This window comes from Equus asinus, chromosome X (assembly GCF_041296235.1).
Source record: "Equus asinus isolate D_3611 breed Donkey chromosome X, EquAss-T2T_v2, whole genome shotgun sequence".
Lineage (NCBI taxonomy): Eukaryota > Metazoa > Chordata > Mammalia > Perissodactyla > Equidae > Equus > Equus asinus.
The window spans coordinates 140,643,454-140,662,635 of record NC_091820.1 but is presented as its reverse complement, the minus strand read 5'-3'; the positions used below and the strand labels follow the sequence as shown (position 1 = coordinate 140,662,635).

Sequence of the window (19,182 nt, the reverse complement as noted above, 5' to 3'; positions counted from 1 at the left end):
TACTTTCCACTACTTTTTTCTTTCCTTCAATATAGCTTATGTATTAAGATGAGCTTGGAGACTTGTTCTTGGGAGGACTTCACCTCCATTGGAAGGGGACCCTTTAGAAAAAAATTCAAAGAGTAAAACTGTTTAAGCCAATAATCTCTGGTACTGTAAAAATTAGTGTTATTTTCCTTGGATTTCCTTTTTAGTGTTTCTTTTTGTCATCAGAGTGATAAGACTTTGAAGGCTAAGATTAAAGTGTGGGCCTAGAAGAAAAGGGCCAAGGGTGTCATTCTGTCTCCTTTTGGTTTAGGCCTTAGGACATAGGTTCAAAATGAGCCTTCAGGATGCATGTATGGTTTGCCTCATCTTATCACAATAAGAGAACATACAGATGACTTGAGGTTAAAGCCCTATATTAATAAAACTGGAGTGTCTGCCTGAGTGACTGTCTCTGTTTTTGTTCCTTAGTAACCTGCAACAGCAGTATTAGTCAGTTCTTCAAGGACTTGGGGGCTTCTAGATCCTTGTCATCTGTGTCTTTTACCATCAAAGACATGACCATTATCTGGCACAGTGAAAAGGATTGCCTAAATAATTGGAGAATGACAACTTGTGGGTTAGGATTACTCCCTTATTTTCCAGGGGACTGGCTAGCAAATACATTTGGGAGCAACATATATAACTTTGATTGTAACGACAGCAAGGTCCCTAAAAAATGAGCTGTGCATTCCCAAGATGTCTTTCGTAAGGGCTATGTGTCTTGTCCATCATGGCCTTTGAAAGTTGCAACACTGACAGTGTTGTGACAATAAATTTGAGGGTCAAGATAAGCATATGGGCCTAGATTAGGATAAAGGGACGAAGAATCTCAGTCTTATCAAACCTTAGGCCAGAGGTTCAAAAGGGGTACTAATGACCACATATGATCCAGCTTAAATCACCAAAGCAGAAGACTAATTGACAATTTGGAGGTTGAGAATTTTGGTCACATTCACAACTAATAAAATGTCTAGTGGATAGCTACAGTTTTTGATCTGAGCAACTAGAAGTTTGGAACTGGCATTTAAAAGAGATAGGAAAGGATGCAAATTCAGGTTTGAGGAGAAAAAATCAAGAGCTTGGATGAACATGTTATATTTGAAATCCCTATTAGATATCAGATTAGAGATGTGAAATATGCAGTTGGATATATAAGTGGGAAGTTCAAGGGAGTAGTCTAGGCTGGAGATACAATTTTGAGAGACATCATGTAAATGGTGCCCAAAGAGCAGATTTCAAGGCCCAATCCATGGAACACTTGAACATGAAGAGGTGAAGGAGATGAGGGGACCCAGAAAAGAATATAGAGGAGCAGACAGTAAAGTAGGAGGAAAACCAACAGAGTGTGGTATCCTGGAAGGCAAGTGATGAAAGCGCTTTTAGGAGGACAGAGTGAGCAACTGTGTCAAATGCTGCTCATAGGTCAGGGATGATGAGAACTGAGCAGTAACACTGGACTCACTAAAGTGGAGGTCATTGGAGAAGAGTTTTGGTAGATTGTTTGGAATGATAGCACGAGTTCCTCATTTACCCTGAAAATTTTTCAGAATTCCCTTATGCTCATCTTTTCTTACATGAAAAAGCAAGAATTAAATCAGTGAAATGCATTCAATGTTTTTATGACCTTGCTGATAGATATGAAATCATATCAAAGGGATGTTTTTATCAACTAGATGCTTTGAATTCATGTAGGAATGGTCTATAGGGCACATGGAACTATCATATATGAAAATTAAAAGATCGTATAGCTCTTAGAATGTGTCTATGTGATGTCATCATAATTAGTGGCTGAAATAGAAAAAAATCCAGTCAACCAACAGAATGTTTTATGTTTATGCTGCAAAATAATTTGTTTAGCTAATTTTTCCTGAATTTATTAACTTAACTAGTTTTCATGCTATTATGCTGATGGAAACTAAATGAACATATGTGCATTCATGTACATGCATTGGCTTAGACATGCTTTATGAAGAGTTCAGTAAGATAAAGTTTCTTTTTATACTAAGAAGAAGGGTATTTTGAGACTTTTTTACTCCTCTAATTGAACTAAGGACTTCATTTCCATGCAGAAAGAAGCCCTTCAAAGCAAGCCAGAGAATACGTAGGTTGAGGAAGGCAAATTTAGTACAGTCCTGAGCACCACAATAAAGCCTTATGTACTTTATATATGGTAGATTATCTCTAACTCACTTTGAATGAATGTGATTGAAGATATAAGGGAAAAGGACCAACTGAGTATACCACTTTAAGTTCATATGTCTCCCTAGATCCACACACTTGCCTTGCTGTCTTTAGTGGAGCCTCAATGCTACCCCATTGCTGCTGAGGCATGAAATGACAAGGTACATGCTTGGGCACCCACACCCAAACTACCCAGAAGTGCAGGGGAGTTGATGTCCTACGGCAAAGGTATTTGACTAATAAGATGAGAGGTGGGAGATGAATTATTCTCACTTCCTCCTCCAGAGGTGCTGTATGGATATGCAGCATGGCCTGTCATAAAAGACTGAGAAATCAGCTTATCATCAAACAGATTGTTGCCAACACAGTGATATACTCCTTTATGTTTGCTCTCCTTCCTTCTCTACTTCACTACTGTTTTTCCTTACTCCTGCTTCCCTGGGATTGTGCATAAACTTTTGCTTCAAGCTCTATTTTCTAAGAAACCCAGACTAAGACATCTAGAAATTAGGAATTCTGGAATTAAGTCATAATTCCACCCAAACCCAGAACTATGTGACTTTGGACAGGTTATCTTCCCTCTCTGTGCATCTTTTTCCATAACAATTAAATGTGGATGTTGGAGTAGATGGTTTTAAGGGTCTTTTGGGCTCCGAAATAATCCTAGGGTAAAAGATCGTCAGTGTGAAGGAGGTGATGGGGAAAGATAAGGTATTAGAGTGACCAATGGTCATCAGTGGATTGCTTACATTTGAATCAGAAGAATGTACTCAATATAATCAATGAGTTTGAATGTTAACAGCTCCAACCAATCTTAAGTTCCAAAAATAGTTTTAGTTCTACTTTCTACAGAAAGAAATTGAATTAATTTTCCTGGGCCTATAAAGAGAAGGCCAAATAAACTCTAACCATCCTTGGCACAAGAAAATACTTCTTTACTAGCTCTATACCATAAGCTGTCTGAGAATGGCAACTGGCTGCAAGCATGTTTTCAAAGGGAGTAGTGGAGAAGTTTGTAATGCCACCATCTTGGGAAGGAAGACAGCTAATATACGATGTCTGTAACTATTGCTTCACTCCTAACATAGGAGCACATTTGTTTCAACTCTTAGGCTGCAGGTGGAGTTAGGGACAGGACTATTCACCATTTGAGGCTTGTTACACCAGAAGGATTTACATTATGCTCCAGAGTTCTATATCTGACTCTGGAGCATGGATTCAGGAGGCAGACAGCCTAAGTTAAAATCTTAGCTCCACCATTTACAAGTTTTATTACCTTTGGCAAGTCACTTAAACTCTCTGTGCTTCAGTTTTCTCATCTGTAAAATGGCAATAGTAATAGTAACCTACATCAGAGAGTTATTGTGAGGATTAAATGAGCTAATATAGGTAATGTGCTTAAAATAGTGCTTAGCACTGTGTAAATATTCGCTATATTTACTATAGCTTATTGTGATGAGGAACGATGGCTGGAACCAAAGGAAAACTCTTGGCTAAAGCCATATGAAATGTATCAAGAGACCAATATGTGGAAAGCAGTAGAGTTAGGGGGTAACAGATTACTTAACTGCAAAAAAATGCTAAGCGGGAAACACCCTCTAAATATTCCTGTTTATACAGTACATGACACAAAGTAGAAAAATAATGAAAACAGAGCCTCTCTGCAGGATTTAGAGTTCTTTTGTATATATTTTAAATATACATGTGCAATACATTAAAATATATAGAGATGTGTGAATATATATATTTACATATATATATCACAGAAGGGATACATATGCACACTCACTCACATGTCCGTGTGCGTACCCCAACAGGACCCATCTATACGTAAACCAGATGCAGTCCATATCAGGCCAACTTGGACACAAGTGAAAGCCCTGACTCAGCAGCAGATTGCGGATTGCAACTGCATCTGAGTAACCCTTCAGTTTCTTCTACCAAGTATAAGGCCATTTAGAAATACACTGAGAAGAGCTCCTCTGGGTGTATGGCAGAGCCCAGAGTCCCTCTGGCAGTGCACAATTTGCCTGAGTAAGGACTGCAGGATTGGGATATCAAGGAGCTATCAAGAAGGAGGGTCTTGTGTTATTTTGGGTCCTGAAACTAATAAGCAAACATCCATAGAATAACTTTAGCTCCAGGAACAATGCACTAGTGTCATAGAATCCTTATATATCTCAGCTCTAAGCGAATTTCAGGCGGAAGCAGGGAGAAGTGTGTGTTGCTACTCATCACCACCCAGCTTGACCCAGAGAACTGGGCGCAGCTTTTAGGGGTAGATAAGTTCAAAGTTCAATCAGGCAGACTTGTAAGATAAAAAATGTTACTTAAAATTGAAGGATCTGAAAGCAACATAAGAGGTTACAGGTGTTGGTTTGGGTTTATAAATGTTCCAAGAAGCCAAACCTTATATATGGCACCATTTGCAGCAATATCATTAACATTATTAATAATCATCATAACATATTTATATATACAAAAATAGAGCAAAGCAATTCTAGAAGAAGAGGTGAAAGTGAAGGCGTGGGGTTATGTGCAGCCCAAATGTCAGTACACTTCAGGAAGATTCAGAACCAACAAAGACTGGCACATATTTCTGTAGTATATATCCAACAAAGGGATGTGGATGTTCCCTTCTTCTTCCCCCTGTGTATGACTATAGATTTCTCCCCACCTCTCCACCCTGCAAAACATCCATGCACACTTTAAAAGAGATGATATATAAAGTTAGAGTCTGGAAGTCTTAAACTAAGTTGGAGCACCTTGATTTCAAGCAAGTGCCCTCAATCTCTGAATTCCTTAGTGAATTTTGGATTCACTTACAGAGGGAAACTGTATCTAATACTCGTGTCTTTTAGCAGCAGTCTTTAGGAGCCTGCCATCACCACTGCAGCCTTTTCCCATTGAGGGGGATTCACATCACAGGCTCTTGGTATTTTTTAAAAGAGAAGTCAGTTCTCTGCATTATACATCTTTCATCTCAGTTTTCCACTGTTGCTGAAATTTAAGTTCTCAGGCAACTGCCACTGCAGACAAAGCCAGGAGCGAGCACAGTGTGTGCAGCAAAGGGTAGGTGCAATGGCGAAGATACAGCTGGGTTAGGGCTTCCTTAAGCTTTTCTTTTCCACACTTGAGCTTCTACAAGGTGACAAAGCCAAAGATGATGTCCACTGGGGGCAGCCTCGATACCTGATAGTTAACTAGCCACCCACCATGCACTGCATAAAGACCACCATACTAACTTGGCATGGTTTCTGAAAATCAAATGGGAATGGCTTTCTGTCATTGTTAATACAGTCCTAGGAGAAAAGTCCCATGACTTAATGTGGTACAGGGTAGAGAATATAGAACTAGGAGTCAGAAGGCCTGTATTCCAGTCCCAACTCTGTTATTAGCTCAGTGTGTGGCCTTGGGAAAATCCCTTCGTATCTCCAGGCCTCAGTTTTCCCATCTGTAACATAAGGGCATTTAACTAGATTAACAGTTAAGATTCCTTCCAGCTCTAAAATTTTATGACTTTTTATGTCCATTATTAAGGCCTGAGCCATGCAGTCTCAGGGCAGTTAGCTTCTAAGAGAGAACAGACCTCTGTAATATCCTTTGCTTTGTTCATTTAGCTATAAAGCACGTCTGCCTTTGGCACTTGGGTCAGACATACAAAGTTATGAGCATCCTGATTTACTATCCTACTCAGCATGCTAGTGGAATCTGTCAGTACTATAAGTTGATTATTGGGAAAGGGAGGGAAACTCCAGCTACTAATTCAACCTGGAAATGTAAGATAACTTTGCCTCATATGCTCACAAACAGGTGAGCATGGTTATGAGTGCACACACATGTCAGGATATAGACTATTGCTAGTTATCAGTTCATTACAGTAATCCATTTCCCTTAATAAAAATTAGTAAATAGTATAGCATAGCAAAGTTTGGCGTCAAAGGAAACACCTATGGAAAAACAGCACTTTGGGACACGTAAGAAAGAGAAAAGGGACAGATAAAGAGAGAGAAAGACAGATCAAACAAGACAGAAATACAGGCAGAGAAAGGTTTAGTCTGAGAGAGATGGAGCAAAGGGGTAGAACGGAAGAGAGAGAGGAGGAAAAGTAAAAGTAGAGAGGGGGAGAATGAAGGGGAAAAGGGTACAGAACAGAGTAATGAAAGAGGAGGAAAGAGGGAGAGAGAAGATTAAAGAAGAGGAGGGCAGTAAACAGGGAGAAGGGGTCAGATTCCCTGGAATATTGAATGCTGTTCCACATGGACCTGTGAAAACCATCTTAGAAGAAAGCTTCCAAAGGCACTGTGGAAAGCAGAGTGACGCTCAGAGCCTGCATCGAGAGGCATTACACTGGGGAGCCCCTAAACCTCCACGTTGCTGGCTCTGTCAGTCCTCAGTGTCCAAATCTCATGCCTATATATCACCTGAATTTGCCACGACAGCCATAAAGGCTGAGATGGCGGGGTGTAAAAAGGTTGAAGAGGAGTGGGCTAGATACTGTGAGAAAGAACAAGCATCCTGCACCAGGATGCACTTGGCCATTCCCCTGACACTGCAGGAACAAAATTGGTGAGGCTCTAACTTTGGCTACTTTACTCCTCCTCCCCCTCTTCAAAGATGAGGCTTATGCTTTACTGATGGGGGCTAGAAGGAGAAAGCTCTGGATCCATTTTGTGGCAAGGTCATACAGACTTTTCCTGGGTCTTAGGGAAGGGTGCGCTACCAGAAGAGATTTTTCTGCACACAGTGTTGGTGTGCCTCTTACAGCGGCAGCCTGGTCGCCTGAGGCTATCATAGCCCTGCTGGCACAGATGGAGGCATCCACGGGTAGGCAGGTAGCAGCACAGGCAGGGTAGGAAGAGGGAGATGAGGCTCATGGCTGCCCAGCGGACGAAGCAAGAGCTAGGCCCACAGGAGCAGGGCTCATCAGCGCAGTTGTCTTCATCATCAGTGGAGCAGTGGTAGAAGAGGCCCTTAACACAGCAGAGACAAGAGCCATAATCAAGGAGGCTCTCAGCAGAGCAAAGGCAACGCTGGTTGCACAGCCAGCAGGAGGGGAGAGGGCGAGCCGCTGTGCAGAGGACACATTTGCAGCGCCCACACTCCTCGCAGATGAAGAGGTGCTCACTGGGGTGCACTGCAGATTGCTCAGCTTCTCCCTTCAGAGCACCATCAGCCTTTGAGTTGGTCCCTGCTCCAGGCTGGGTTCGGATGATGGACTGGCCTGAAGGTGAGGGTGTAATGCTGGCCAAGAGCCTTTGATCAGAGGCAGTGGTGCTATGGGACATTGAGCTGGCAATGCTAGATTGGCTCAGATGCTGAGGCAAGGGCTGCAATTGATGGCACTGGCTGAGACTGCGGGGGAGAGCAGTAGGCATGGTAGCCAGGGACCAATCAGATTTGTGGGTTTGCACAATAAGGGAAGGGCTGGAGAGGGCCTGTTTACAGGGGGCGGGAGGCCGTTCCACATAATCATTGCTAGCATGAGTAGAGCGTAGCTGTTCAATAGGCAGAATTTGTTGGAAATCATCTGTCACTGCGGCATCCATTTTGCCTTGATTCTTGAGTTCTGAGTGGTTTTGGATCAGGGTGGCACTTATGGTGATAAAGAGCCCTTGTAGTTACATGGGCTTTAGGGCACATCAGAAAATCCTAGGAGAGAAGGAATAGAAACAATAAATGAGAACACACAAGCATGAGTACTTTGCAGGGAACTAACAAAGCTCAGGCCCTATCACCACCACTACCTTCAACCACTTTATGGTGGTCTTCATGTTACACCTTTATTCTGTAATTGACCTCACCTACTTCTTTACAGACTTACAGGCAAGTCTGGTCATCCCATCCAGACTATAAAGCCCTTTGGGGGCAAAGATCATATCGTTGATTCCTTTTGTATTTCATCATATGACTAGGGTCACAGGAGCAGCTAGCTCATTCAGATGTTTACTAACAGAGAAATACAGGCCTTGAACATCAAAATTATAATAAAAATGGAACCTAATTTCAAATGCAAAAGCCACTTCTTGAAGCAATGCTGATGTAAAAGAGAAAGCCTCAAAAGTCTTCCATAGAAGTTGCTCATATATATATATATATATATATATATATATATATATATATATCACCAATCAAAATTCTCCTTTCAGTGAAATTTGTGATAACCATAAATAAATAGATGGGAAAGGACATGCTTGATTCAATGAATATAGGCATGCAAGCAAGATGCAATAATGGCAGAGCTGTGGCAGAGACACAGAGGGCAGAAATTAGGCTATCTGTAGAATAACAGCAAAAAACCCTTCCCAAGAGTGTAAAGAAGCCAAGACTAATCATCTTGCAGTTCTCCTTACCTTATAAGCTGCTTTAACTTATTGAGGAGGTGATTCTTTCTAAATGACAGTGTGGCTCCAGAATCAAAGTTTTGTATATGTGGGAGTAACACTGGGGATGGGGGAACCATAGAAGATGAGCCTCTAATTATCACAAATATCACCTGTAATTGTACCTATTACCACCCCAAGTCAAGTCTATATTGATGGGATTTACTAGGAAGAATCTACTAGGACTACTTTGGTCTACCTCTACCTTACACAGTAAATTGGCTTTCTTAAAGAGTAGCAATATCCTTATACCAAATTTAAGTTAAGTTGAATATCTAGAAAGCACATGCTTGTGTCTCCACTGTAGCACAATCAGGAAGAGTTGGGTGGTCATCCCCTGAAGGATCTGATTTAGCATAGTACTGATAATGGTGACCATGAGGAAAATATTGTACAAACAGTAGATTACTGTATTGCATCACCTGGAAGCCAAAAAGGTGTACACAAGGAAACGTAAACACAAATCCAAGAGTTATCTTGGAAACATTAGAACCTAGGAAACACTAGCATGAATAAAGTATATATTTGAAATTCATCAGATTTCCACCCTCCTCAAAATAGATCGATTACTCACACTACTGTATGGGATGGAAAGCTTGAATGAGTAATATAAATGAAGAAGTGAGAGAAGATAGTGCTTGATTAGGTTTCCATAAGCAAGCAAACAACACTAAAATGTGCCCAAAGCTCAATAACAGGAAAATTAAGGAAAAAGTTCATAAAGGACTCAAAGTCTAACAATATGGCCAGAGTCATTGCCTTTTGGGGCTATATCCCCACGCAAACCTGTTTAGTTGAATTTACATCTGTTCATTTTTTGAAAAGAAGATTTAATTTGGTTAAAAATAACTTTTCTGGCACATCATATCAAAGAACCAGTCTGACTATAATTTCACTTTTTAGCTAGTTGTTTTGGTATTATTTAATACAGCACAAGAGAACGCAGATAAACAATATGGAGATCCCAAGACTCAAATATCTATATAACCTTTATCAAACCACTTGTTTTGTTTGGGCCTTCGTTTCACCATCTACATAATTATAGGAGTGGAGTAGGTGATTTCGAAGGACTCTGCCCCATTATGGTCTATAATTCTATAACTACACAATTTGACAAAGGAATTCCCTTCAACCACACCTTCTAAATCTCCAATCCTTGAGTGTAAACTGGGCAACATGCCCTTGTTTATTTGGGCATTCAAAAATGAAATCTACGTCTTTTTTATTTACTTGGATTCACAGCCTCCTGAAGCCTCCCACCACTACCTTTTCTGCATCTTTATTAAGATTCATAGTCTCAGCACTGGAAAGGAACAGGTAGCTTTCATTTGAACACCCAAATAAACAAGGACACATTGTTCAGCTAACTTGAAGAGTATATGGATGTAGGAGCTTTGGATTGAGAAGAGTCTTTTGACAAATTTATGAGAAATGGATTTATTCCTCATTGATCAGATAAAGAACGTGTGGGGCCCTTCAAGTCCTTTACACTGTAAGAACAATAACACACACACTGGATGCACTTTAGACTCATTGATTTCCCAAAGGAAACTAGATTCAGAACATATTGGAATTGCAAGAATCAATGACTCACAGGAAGGCATACAAGGTCTCAAAGTTACAGGAGATAATCATATGGGATTCCAAGGATGTCACTAGGGATCTCAGGGACATGCCCTCAAGGTTGAAGGCTAAGATTGGAGGAATCTAGGTCATAATAGAAATGACTCAGAACCATGTTCAAAGGGGATCCTGTCTTGGCAGCAGAAGAGTATATATTGTCTAGATTGCCCTGTAAAATCTTTTATTAGAATGGACTGTGGAAGAATGGACTGTGGAAGATCTGCAATACTGTGGGTAGTAAGACCTGGGTAAAATCAGGGTGTTGAGTAGGACTGAATGACAATAAATTGTTTGCCATTCTGGACATGCTGAATCTGATCTGGCTAACAGGATGAACTGAAATAGATACTGTACGGGAAGGTAAGAGGGAAAAAATATTGAGAAATGAATAGGCAAGAGACTACTGCAGTACATAGATTAGATGAAAAACTACTACTGCATGCATGTTTATGATTCAGAAATCCACCCATTAAAGGGCCATTCATTGTGAGCAGCAACAGTCAACAAACTGACTGTGCTGTTGGTCAATTTCATGTTCTATTAAGTGAGAGAGAGAATATACATATCATATATTATTAAATAGGAGCTAAGGTGATTACAAGTCTTGGCTGCACATTGATGGGATCTAGTGATTTCTGTCACGTACTGCCTCTGCAGTAATGAATGATGCATTGTAAACCCACTCCCATCTCAGTCCCTCTGGCCAGGTGCTCATAGCTTTCTCAACTGTTTTTCTGTAGCCCTGAAATTTGCTATGTTCAACCTAAACAGAAATTTCTGTTCTTATGCCAACTTAGGGACTAGAAAGCTAAATCTATTCAAGAAATGCAGTTTGTTAATGAAAGAAAAATGCATTTTCTCCCTGGAACCTAAAATCTGTCATATTGAGACTGAAGTTGAAAACTTTCCTATCTAAAGCCCTTCTATGCTAACACATTAAGACAGTTCTGATTTCTATGATAAATCCTTTCTGATACAATATGACTCAATCTGGATTTCAAAGAAGAGGAAAGAGAAAAAGAAGGTGAGCCTGGCTTCTCTTCTCTCCCACTCCCATGAGTTCAATGCTATTTTGTACTTTACTGTGTAACAGCTCTGGGGTGTGTTGCTTTTTTCTGTGCTCTGCTGTTACATACACTCGTTCTCAGAATAACTGAAAGCAAACATAGGGGGAATTTCTGCTATGGCTTTATATGTTTTCTTAGTTCTACTGTTCCAAAGTCTGCTCTCTAAAAATCCCCCTCTGTGCAAAAGCATTTGCATCTCTATCAAAGCACTCCCCCCTTACAAATACCAAGTTGTATATAGTTTACATTACTAACCTCTCAGCCACTGACTGGGCCTCCCTCCTACCGCATACATCTTGCTGGAGCTGCCAGTTTCTCACCACATTTAACTCTTAACTTGTCACTTTGCTACCCTAGTCCTATTCATTACTTTAGTAGTTTCATTAAGACTCATAGCAGTTTATTTCAAACCAGAGTCTTACAGTTTTAAGACCTTGCATTTTTAAAGTTATAAGTGTTTTAGTGATGAGCAATACAGGGAAAAATTGTAATATCAAGCGAATTCACATACTTCTCATCCTGAAGAATATGCTAGTTGTTCATTTAAGAAGTGGGAATCTTTCTTTAAATCCCAAATACTTTTATAAGAGACAAGAAACTTAAGTTCTAGTTCTAACTCTAGCTCTACTTTGCTGTATGACTGTGGGCAAGTGACTTCTGCTCCAGGCCTCAGTTTTTTTATCTGTAAAATGAGGAGGTATGAAAGGAGGGTTTTTAAAGCCCTTTCGTATCCTGATGCTCTAAATTTTTTTATGCTGGGTTTATTGGTTGCCTTTCTCTGTCTCAAAAGTCTTTCATGAAGAATTAGTCTCCTTTCCTTTAGGTTCTTCCTAACTACTCAGCGCCTCAACTTTGAATAAAATACCTCCAAATCCAAGTCACTCAGGTCGCTACCTAGATTGTTTCACAGCTAAAGAGTCCTAAAAAAAGAACATGCAAAAAACAAGATGTATAGAATGTTACACTAAAGTCTTAGTAAATGTTTATCTAGAAATGGAATAAGGCTAATACTTCCTTGTGGCTAAACTACTAGCTTGTGCCTTATTTGTATGTATGTATGCAGCTGCCCTTGGGGACATGATTTAACACCTGGTAGATCCAAATTCACGTGATAGCACATTATGTTACAGTGAGGTTTTAATGAATCCAGAAAAGCAACAACAGTTTGCATTTCAAAATAGGTTTTCTGTTTAAGAGTTCAAGGTCTGTTTTCTGTTCATCTAACTTGGTTTGCAGCATGCAGAGGTGAGCAATAATTATAATTAGACGAATGGAAGGGAGCGTAAACCACTGCCCTAGGTCCTATCAAATGCCTATTGGCTAACTAGACATGCTCACAGGTTCTCACTTTTGACAAAATTTCCATATGCCACACAGAGACGTGTGCACACACACTCAGGCATGGATCCAGAGATTTCTAAATCATTGCTCTGACTCAATGTAAGTAGGGGGTTATGTCGTGTCAGCTTGCGCCATTTCTACCCAGGGCAAGGTGATGTGATGAAATCTGAACGATGCACAGCCCAGACTCGTGAGCCAATAGCAGACTAGCCCCACGCTGACAGGATGCCCGCTGGGCAGCCAGACTGGTCTCAGCACAGGCTCTCCCTACGTCCTCAGTTTGGGTGGTTAGGCTGCGCTACAAGGGGCTTAGACAAGCACCAAAACGCATTTACAGGTCAACAGGCTAGAAATTAAATTGACATTTGATTACAAAAAGGTTATTTTGAAGTTCTATTTTGATTTATAAATTTCCAATACGGATAGTTTTCCGCAAGAGCTGATTCGTTTAAATTTCATTTAAACGGTTTTCATTTTATTTTACTCACGCGCTTGCGCTTCGGCGCGTGCACAGACGCGCGCGCACGCGCGCACACACATTCAGGGTGGCTGGAATGAATGGTAATCTGTGCATTGCATAGAAAGGATTCCAGGGTCTTTAAGAGCTAATCTGTATAGCTTACCTTGAGGAAAGGGTTTATCCATGGTGAGAAAAGCAGAAGAACTAATGCCCCATATGGCTCAAAGGACCTCTTCTTCTCCTGAGTCTAGGTTTCTCCACCTCTCTTCGGAAAGTCTGAATGAAAACTCCTTCACTGGCAGTGGAGCCAGAAACAGAGATAGTTCTGTCTCGGTCTTTCTGACACAGCAGAGAAAACGAGAAGAAAAAAAAAAAGATGAGGCGCGGGAGGAGAGTCAGACCTGTAGTGGCAGATACTTTGTATAGATTTTACATGCAGATCTAAATCTTGAAGCACGTATTCCCCAAAGAAAGCTCAGCAGGATAAATTCACCTCCTCCTCCTCTTTCTCCTCCTCCTCCTCTTCTTTCTCCTCCTCCTTCTCCTATTTCTCCTCCGCCTCCTCCTCCGCCTCTTTCTCCTCCCCCTTCTCCTCCTCCTCCTCTTTTTTCCCCTCCTCCCCCAGCGTTTTCTTTCCCCTACTCTTCCCCTCCCCCTTGCCTCCTCCCCTTTCTCCTCCTTTACCTCCTCCCCCTCCTTCTCTTTTGCCTCCGCCTCCACCTCCGCCTCTGTCTCCTCCAATCTGACAGATGAACTGAAGCAGCAGAAACTGCAGTTGTAGACACAGGGTATCTCAACAGAGCAATAGATACCGCCAGTGTGTGATTATTTGTATAGTTCAGGGTGTGTTGGTATATGATCGGCAGAGAGCGCGGGGGTGGGGGGGGAGGGGGGCGGGGGGATGGGGATGAGATTGCAGTGTATTCATCTCAGCTAGCTGGGTGTTTTGTGAATGTAGATGATTTCTTGAGGTCTTGTGAATGGGTTATAGGGGAGGATGGGAGGGAAGGGATTTATTGCTCCTTGTTATAATTTCTTTCTCTCCCTCTCTCTGTGTCATTTGCTTTCCCGGAGCTGTAGCTCTTAATGCTTGGCTAAGTGGCGTCATCCAGTTGAAATTGAATCGACCCATTAGAACTCCCCATAGGAATCTCTGTATCCGGTCCCTGGGTAATGACTGAGCCAGAATTTAAAGGGGAATTGGCTGGGTGGAGAGTAACAATTTTAAGGAGGCTTTATTTAAATATCTCTGCCAATCACAGTCCTACCAAGCCACTCAGCCCTTGTTGAGTGAGTGCAGCTTTAATCAGATAAAGAAACAGAGCTTTTCCTTTGTTTAAGGGCTTCTCCCACCTCTTTTCCGCATTCATTCCCACTTTTTCAGCACTAATAATGATTAACCATCCATCATCCATTGGGAAACCATTACCCAACCTACTTTCCTTTTCTACCTTTATATGTCATATATTCAACAAATATTTTTGAGTGCCTTCTTTTGTGCTAGCTGTTGTGGACTCAATAAGGAAGACAGAATCTGCCTTCATGGAACCTCCTTGAGACTGCCAGCCTTCTGAAAATAAAGCAGCTTTAGACATTTTCTCTTAAAGTGAAGGACAAAGCTTTCTGTAAATTATACTCAGTCCACTGTTAATTCAATAGGGAAGGGTCTTCCTTCTGGGCATCCAGATAGAAGCACTTAGATGAAAACAAGCCTTATATTTAAAATAAAAGAGATCTGATTTCAAGTCCTGCTTCAATGGATAAGTAGCAGGAGCTTGACCATCAACATTCTTAGAATGCTTTGGCTACCCCATCTATAAAATTAAGATGGTAAATGGTGACAGTTCAGAGTAAAACAAACCTGTGAGTCAGGAAACTCAGATTCTTAATCTTACTCTAATTCCTTGTGTGACCTTTGCAACTTACTTTCCCTCTGGTGCCTCCATTTCTACATTTACATGTAGAAATGATCTGATTAGGTAATTGCTAGGGTCCTTTCTAGCTCTGACATTCCATTGTTTACACCCTCTCAGGAGGGTTAAGAAAACAAAAGAAAGCATGAAATTAAAAGCATGTATGGTGGTGTGAGTATGCATGAACACGTGTGTATGGGTGTGTGTGTGTGTGTGTGTGTGTATATATATATATATATATATATATATATATATATACATATAATTTCTAAACAAATCCAGATCGCTTCCCAATCAGAATTTCCAGAGTCAAGAAATTTTCCTATGTAAATTCTTCTCTTTTGTAGCTCAGACCTTTTCCCTACTCTCAACATTGACTTGAGCTTATCAAGATCATGAAAACCATTAAAGCTAATCTGTAGGTTATCTGCAGAAGAGGATAGATTTACTGATATATTCATTTACCCACATATTCAACAAGTATTTATTGCACATCAACTATGTGTCAAGCACTGTACTAACTAAATTCAGGTCAAACAGATCAGGGTTCAAAATTTTGCTCCTCAATTTATGAGCTATCTGACTTTGGGCAACTCAATTCACCTCTCTGAGTCTGTTTCTTCATCTTTAAAATGGAAGTAACAATATATAGTACCTACATTACAGGATTGTGCTATTTCCTGGAGATTGAATAAGGTCTTGCATTTAAAAGGTTTATCACATGTCTGTTGTATAGTAAGTGCTCAATGAACAGTACACATGAATATTAAGAAATTGTTCCTATCCCCAATGTAACCCATAGGAAAGGCAAGAGATGATTTCAATTTGAAATCCTTTTTTTTTTTAAGTCAAGCTTTAAATTTGAACAGATATATGCCAATTATATCTTCCTTAATGTGGTTTATTTTCACATTTTATTCCTTTGTTCAAAAACTTATTTCTAATTCCTAGAGCATTAAGTCTAAATTACACTGCCTGTCAATCAAGTTATTCTCCGTACATTCTACTTCTCTCCTCAGCATATCTCTTAACATAAGACAGGTTGAATATTTCACTCTTCTCAAATACTAATGCACAATGGCTACCAATTCAGCTTTCCATATGTTCCCTCACACGGATTGTATATATTTATTCATTTTTTACCTTCAGGTCCTAATTAATTCCTCTGTGAATCTTTCCCTCACTACTAAGGCTCCTTTCTACTCTAAAGCCCTATGAGTTTTTACTGATGCCCTAAGTTGTTTCTGCATTTGTAACTCCTACAACACTTTCAGCTATGATCTGTCCTCGCTATTCAGTGTATTCTATTAGATATACTCTCCCTTCTTTCAAAACGTTTTTGAGTTAACTGTCATTTCAGAAATTCTCTGAACAACCAGTTGCTATGAAGTGTGGAAGGATGTGTTTAATTCATTATCAAACTGTAACTTAGAGATTTCTAAAGCATAGTAGTAAGGGAGATATTTGAAGGGCAGAGTAATTTTTCCGGTGACCTTCAAAGTTACTTATTTACTCTTTGGAAATCACTGGTTTTTAGAAGCATATGGGTTGATTTGTGCTGAGACAGTATCTCCAAATTCAATTGGAAGCGAACTAATGCCAGCAAGGTGTCTATAAAATTAAAAAAGGCATTGGACTGGGAGACAGGAGACCTGTGTTTACCTCTAGGCCCAACACTGTCACTAACTAGCTGTATGATCTTGGACAACTCAATGAATCTGTCAAAATGTGTTTCCTGAAAAGCATACACCATTAACTAAAGAGCTAAGAAAGCACATTTCCTGATATACACTGAATCTAACAAGTTTGTAAAACAAGTTGTCAGGTATCACATAGGGAATTTCGTAACGTCTCAACATCAATTTCTGTATGTAATTGTACTATCTCAATATCCTATCGAAAATCATGAAACTGCAAATAGTCCTTTAAAACACAATAGCTTAAAGCACAAAAATATTTATGTAGATTTCCAATAGTCAGTGATTTATTCATTCAATAAGCGTGACCAGTGTGCCAGAGTCTGGAGATACAGCAGTGAAGACAAATATAATAAGTGTTATATCTGCCCTCAAAGAGATCACTGTTTAGAATGGGAGACAGACAATTATAATAAAGGGTGATAAAGAGGGGAACAGATATCCAAATTCAGGTGATTAGGCAAAGTTTTTCCTGGAGTGAGTGACTTCTAAGCTCACTAAAAAAGGATGTGGGTTAGGGAGGCATTTCAGGAAGAGTGAACAGGATATTCAAAGGCAAGGGAGTATACAACAATGTGGCATATTCATAGATATCAAGTAGTTTGGAATAGAGCAAAAATTCTTGAAGGGATTTGCAGATGAAAGGGTTCTGTGGTATAGCGGTTAAGACTACAAGGTCTGGAGTGAGTTGGCCTGAGTCAAACTCCATATCTGCAACTCGTCAGCTGTGTAACCTTGGCCAAGGTACTTAATCTCTTTGGGCCTTGGTTTCTCATTTGTAAAATCAGTACAATTTATAAATATACTTCATAGGGTTGTTGTGAGAATTTAATTGGTTAAAACATGTAAATGCTTAGGACAATAACTGGCATGGAGTAAACATCTCCACCTACCCATTTGAATGTCAACTCTACGAGAGAAGGAAATTTAGTTATTGAATCTCCAGCACTTAGTGAGTGGTCTGTAGTAGGCATTGTTGAATGAATGAATGATCATTAACGTAATTACTATTTTTGGTGGGTACCATCCTAGGAGGTGAGAGGCTTGAATAATGTCATTTGTTATCATTGTCACCTTAATATAGGCCCAAAGAGTAAAGATATAGTAGTAAATTAATATAAAAAATTAATTAATAATATATTATAATTAATTAATAATATATGATTAATAAATGAATCCTTGCTCAAGGGGCTCATAATTCAGTAGGAAAGATAACAAATAGAAAAATGTAATGCAAGATGATAAGTGTTATAGAAGGGAGCAGAGAGGAAATATACCTAATCCAGTATTGAGGGGTTATGGAATTCTTTCTCTAGAAAATATGACCTTTAAACATAAATTTGAAGTATGAGAAGGACATTACAGCCAAATGGAATAGCATGTGCAAATACCAAGAGGTAAAAGAAAAGATGACAAAAATATACTGCAAAAAGAATCATCACTGAATCTCCCAAACTCAGCATAAAGCCTGGCACAGAGTAGATGCTCAGAAAATATTTGATAAATAAAAGAATGGATAAAAACCATTGCAAGAAGAGATAACAGAATGAACAAAGATACAAAGATGTGAAAACAGCATGTTTTATAAACCATTCTAAGAGGATCCCCTATACTCATAGCCTGAACAAGTTAGGAGCAGAAATTTTCTCCAGAAGGCACCACCCTCATGTTTTATTCGTATTCCTAGAATGTACTGAGTTTATTTAGGTTTTACTAAATTGTAGTAAATGGAAATAGATTATACATAAAAAACCAACTTTGTATGATAGTCCAATACAATGTCTAAAATAATTGCTATCAGAATCTTCATCCATAAACCCAATCAAACATCAAAGTCTCTCAACCTATAGTTATAATCCATTCTCTCTTATTTTGTCTACATAAAACACATACTCTGCACAAATTCTGAAAGTCATTCTTCATTCTCTTTTCCCAAGAATATAGCCCAAATCTGTTTGAGAGTCTGTAATTTCCTATATGAGGCCAGCTCTATCCATACTCTACTGAAGTCAAGAGGACCTCTTTAGAAGTGCCAGATGAAAAGCTGACCTATGGTCATCCTGATTCAGCAGAAGTAAGCAATGCCAAGGAAATACAGATTCTTAACCAAGAAGCCTATATGGATGGTTATAATTATTTTCTTTCCACAGAAGCTGGCAAACAAGTATAGGAGCAATATCACCAATAATGAGAGAATGGTGTAGAAAAGTCAGAGAGAAAAAAGTAGTCTGAGAGAGTATGGAGGAGTAGGAGGGAGGGACAGTGTGGTCCTGTGGAAAGAAAGCTGGACTAAGAGTAAAGAAATGTAAATTCCAGTATCCTAATCTGCTCTGTGGCTTTGGCAGGTCATTTTTCATCTCATCTGTAACATATGAAGTTTCAACGTAATTCAATAAAACAAACATATACTGAGTATCTACTTAATGTCAGGCGATATACTTGATGTGAAAGATACAGAGATGACTGTGACACAGTATGCCATGAGGTAGG

The 19,182-nt window shown here is 39.7% G+C and overlaps 1 protein-coding gene across 2 annotated transcripts in view; it reads right to left on the bottom strand.

The window, feature by feature from the left end:
• Positions 1 to 3,871: 3,871 nt before the first annotated feature.
• The window catches only part of SPRY3 (sprouty RTK signaling antagonist 3), a 115,157-nt gene continuing 99,846 nt past the window's right edge, over positions 3,872 to 19,182 (bottom strand). Inside the window, exons 2-3 of one of the 2 annotated variants that reach the window (XM_070502270.1) lie at positions 13,246 to 13,421; positions 3,872 to 7,860 (exon numbers count right to left, since the gene is read on the bottom strand). In XM_070502270.1, the coding sequence (XP_070358371.1) occupies positions 6,891 to 7,757 (867 nt within the window). In that variant the 5' untranslated portion in view covers positions 7,758 to 7,860; positions 13,246 to 13,421 and the 3' untranslated portion in view covers positions 3,872 to 6,890. Of the gene's footprint in view, positions 7,861 to 13,245; positions 13,606 to 19,182 lie in introns of those variants that run through there. The other variant, XM_014834719.3, reaches the window with a different exon arrangement.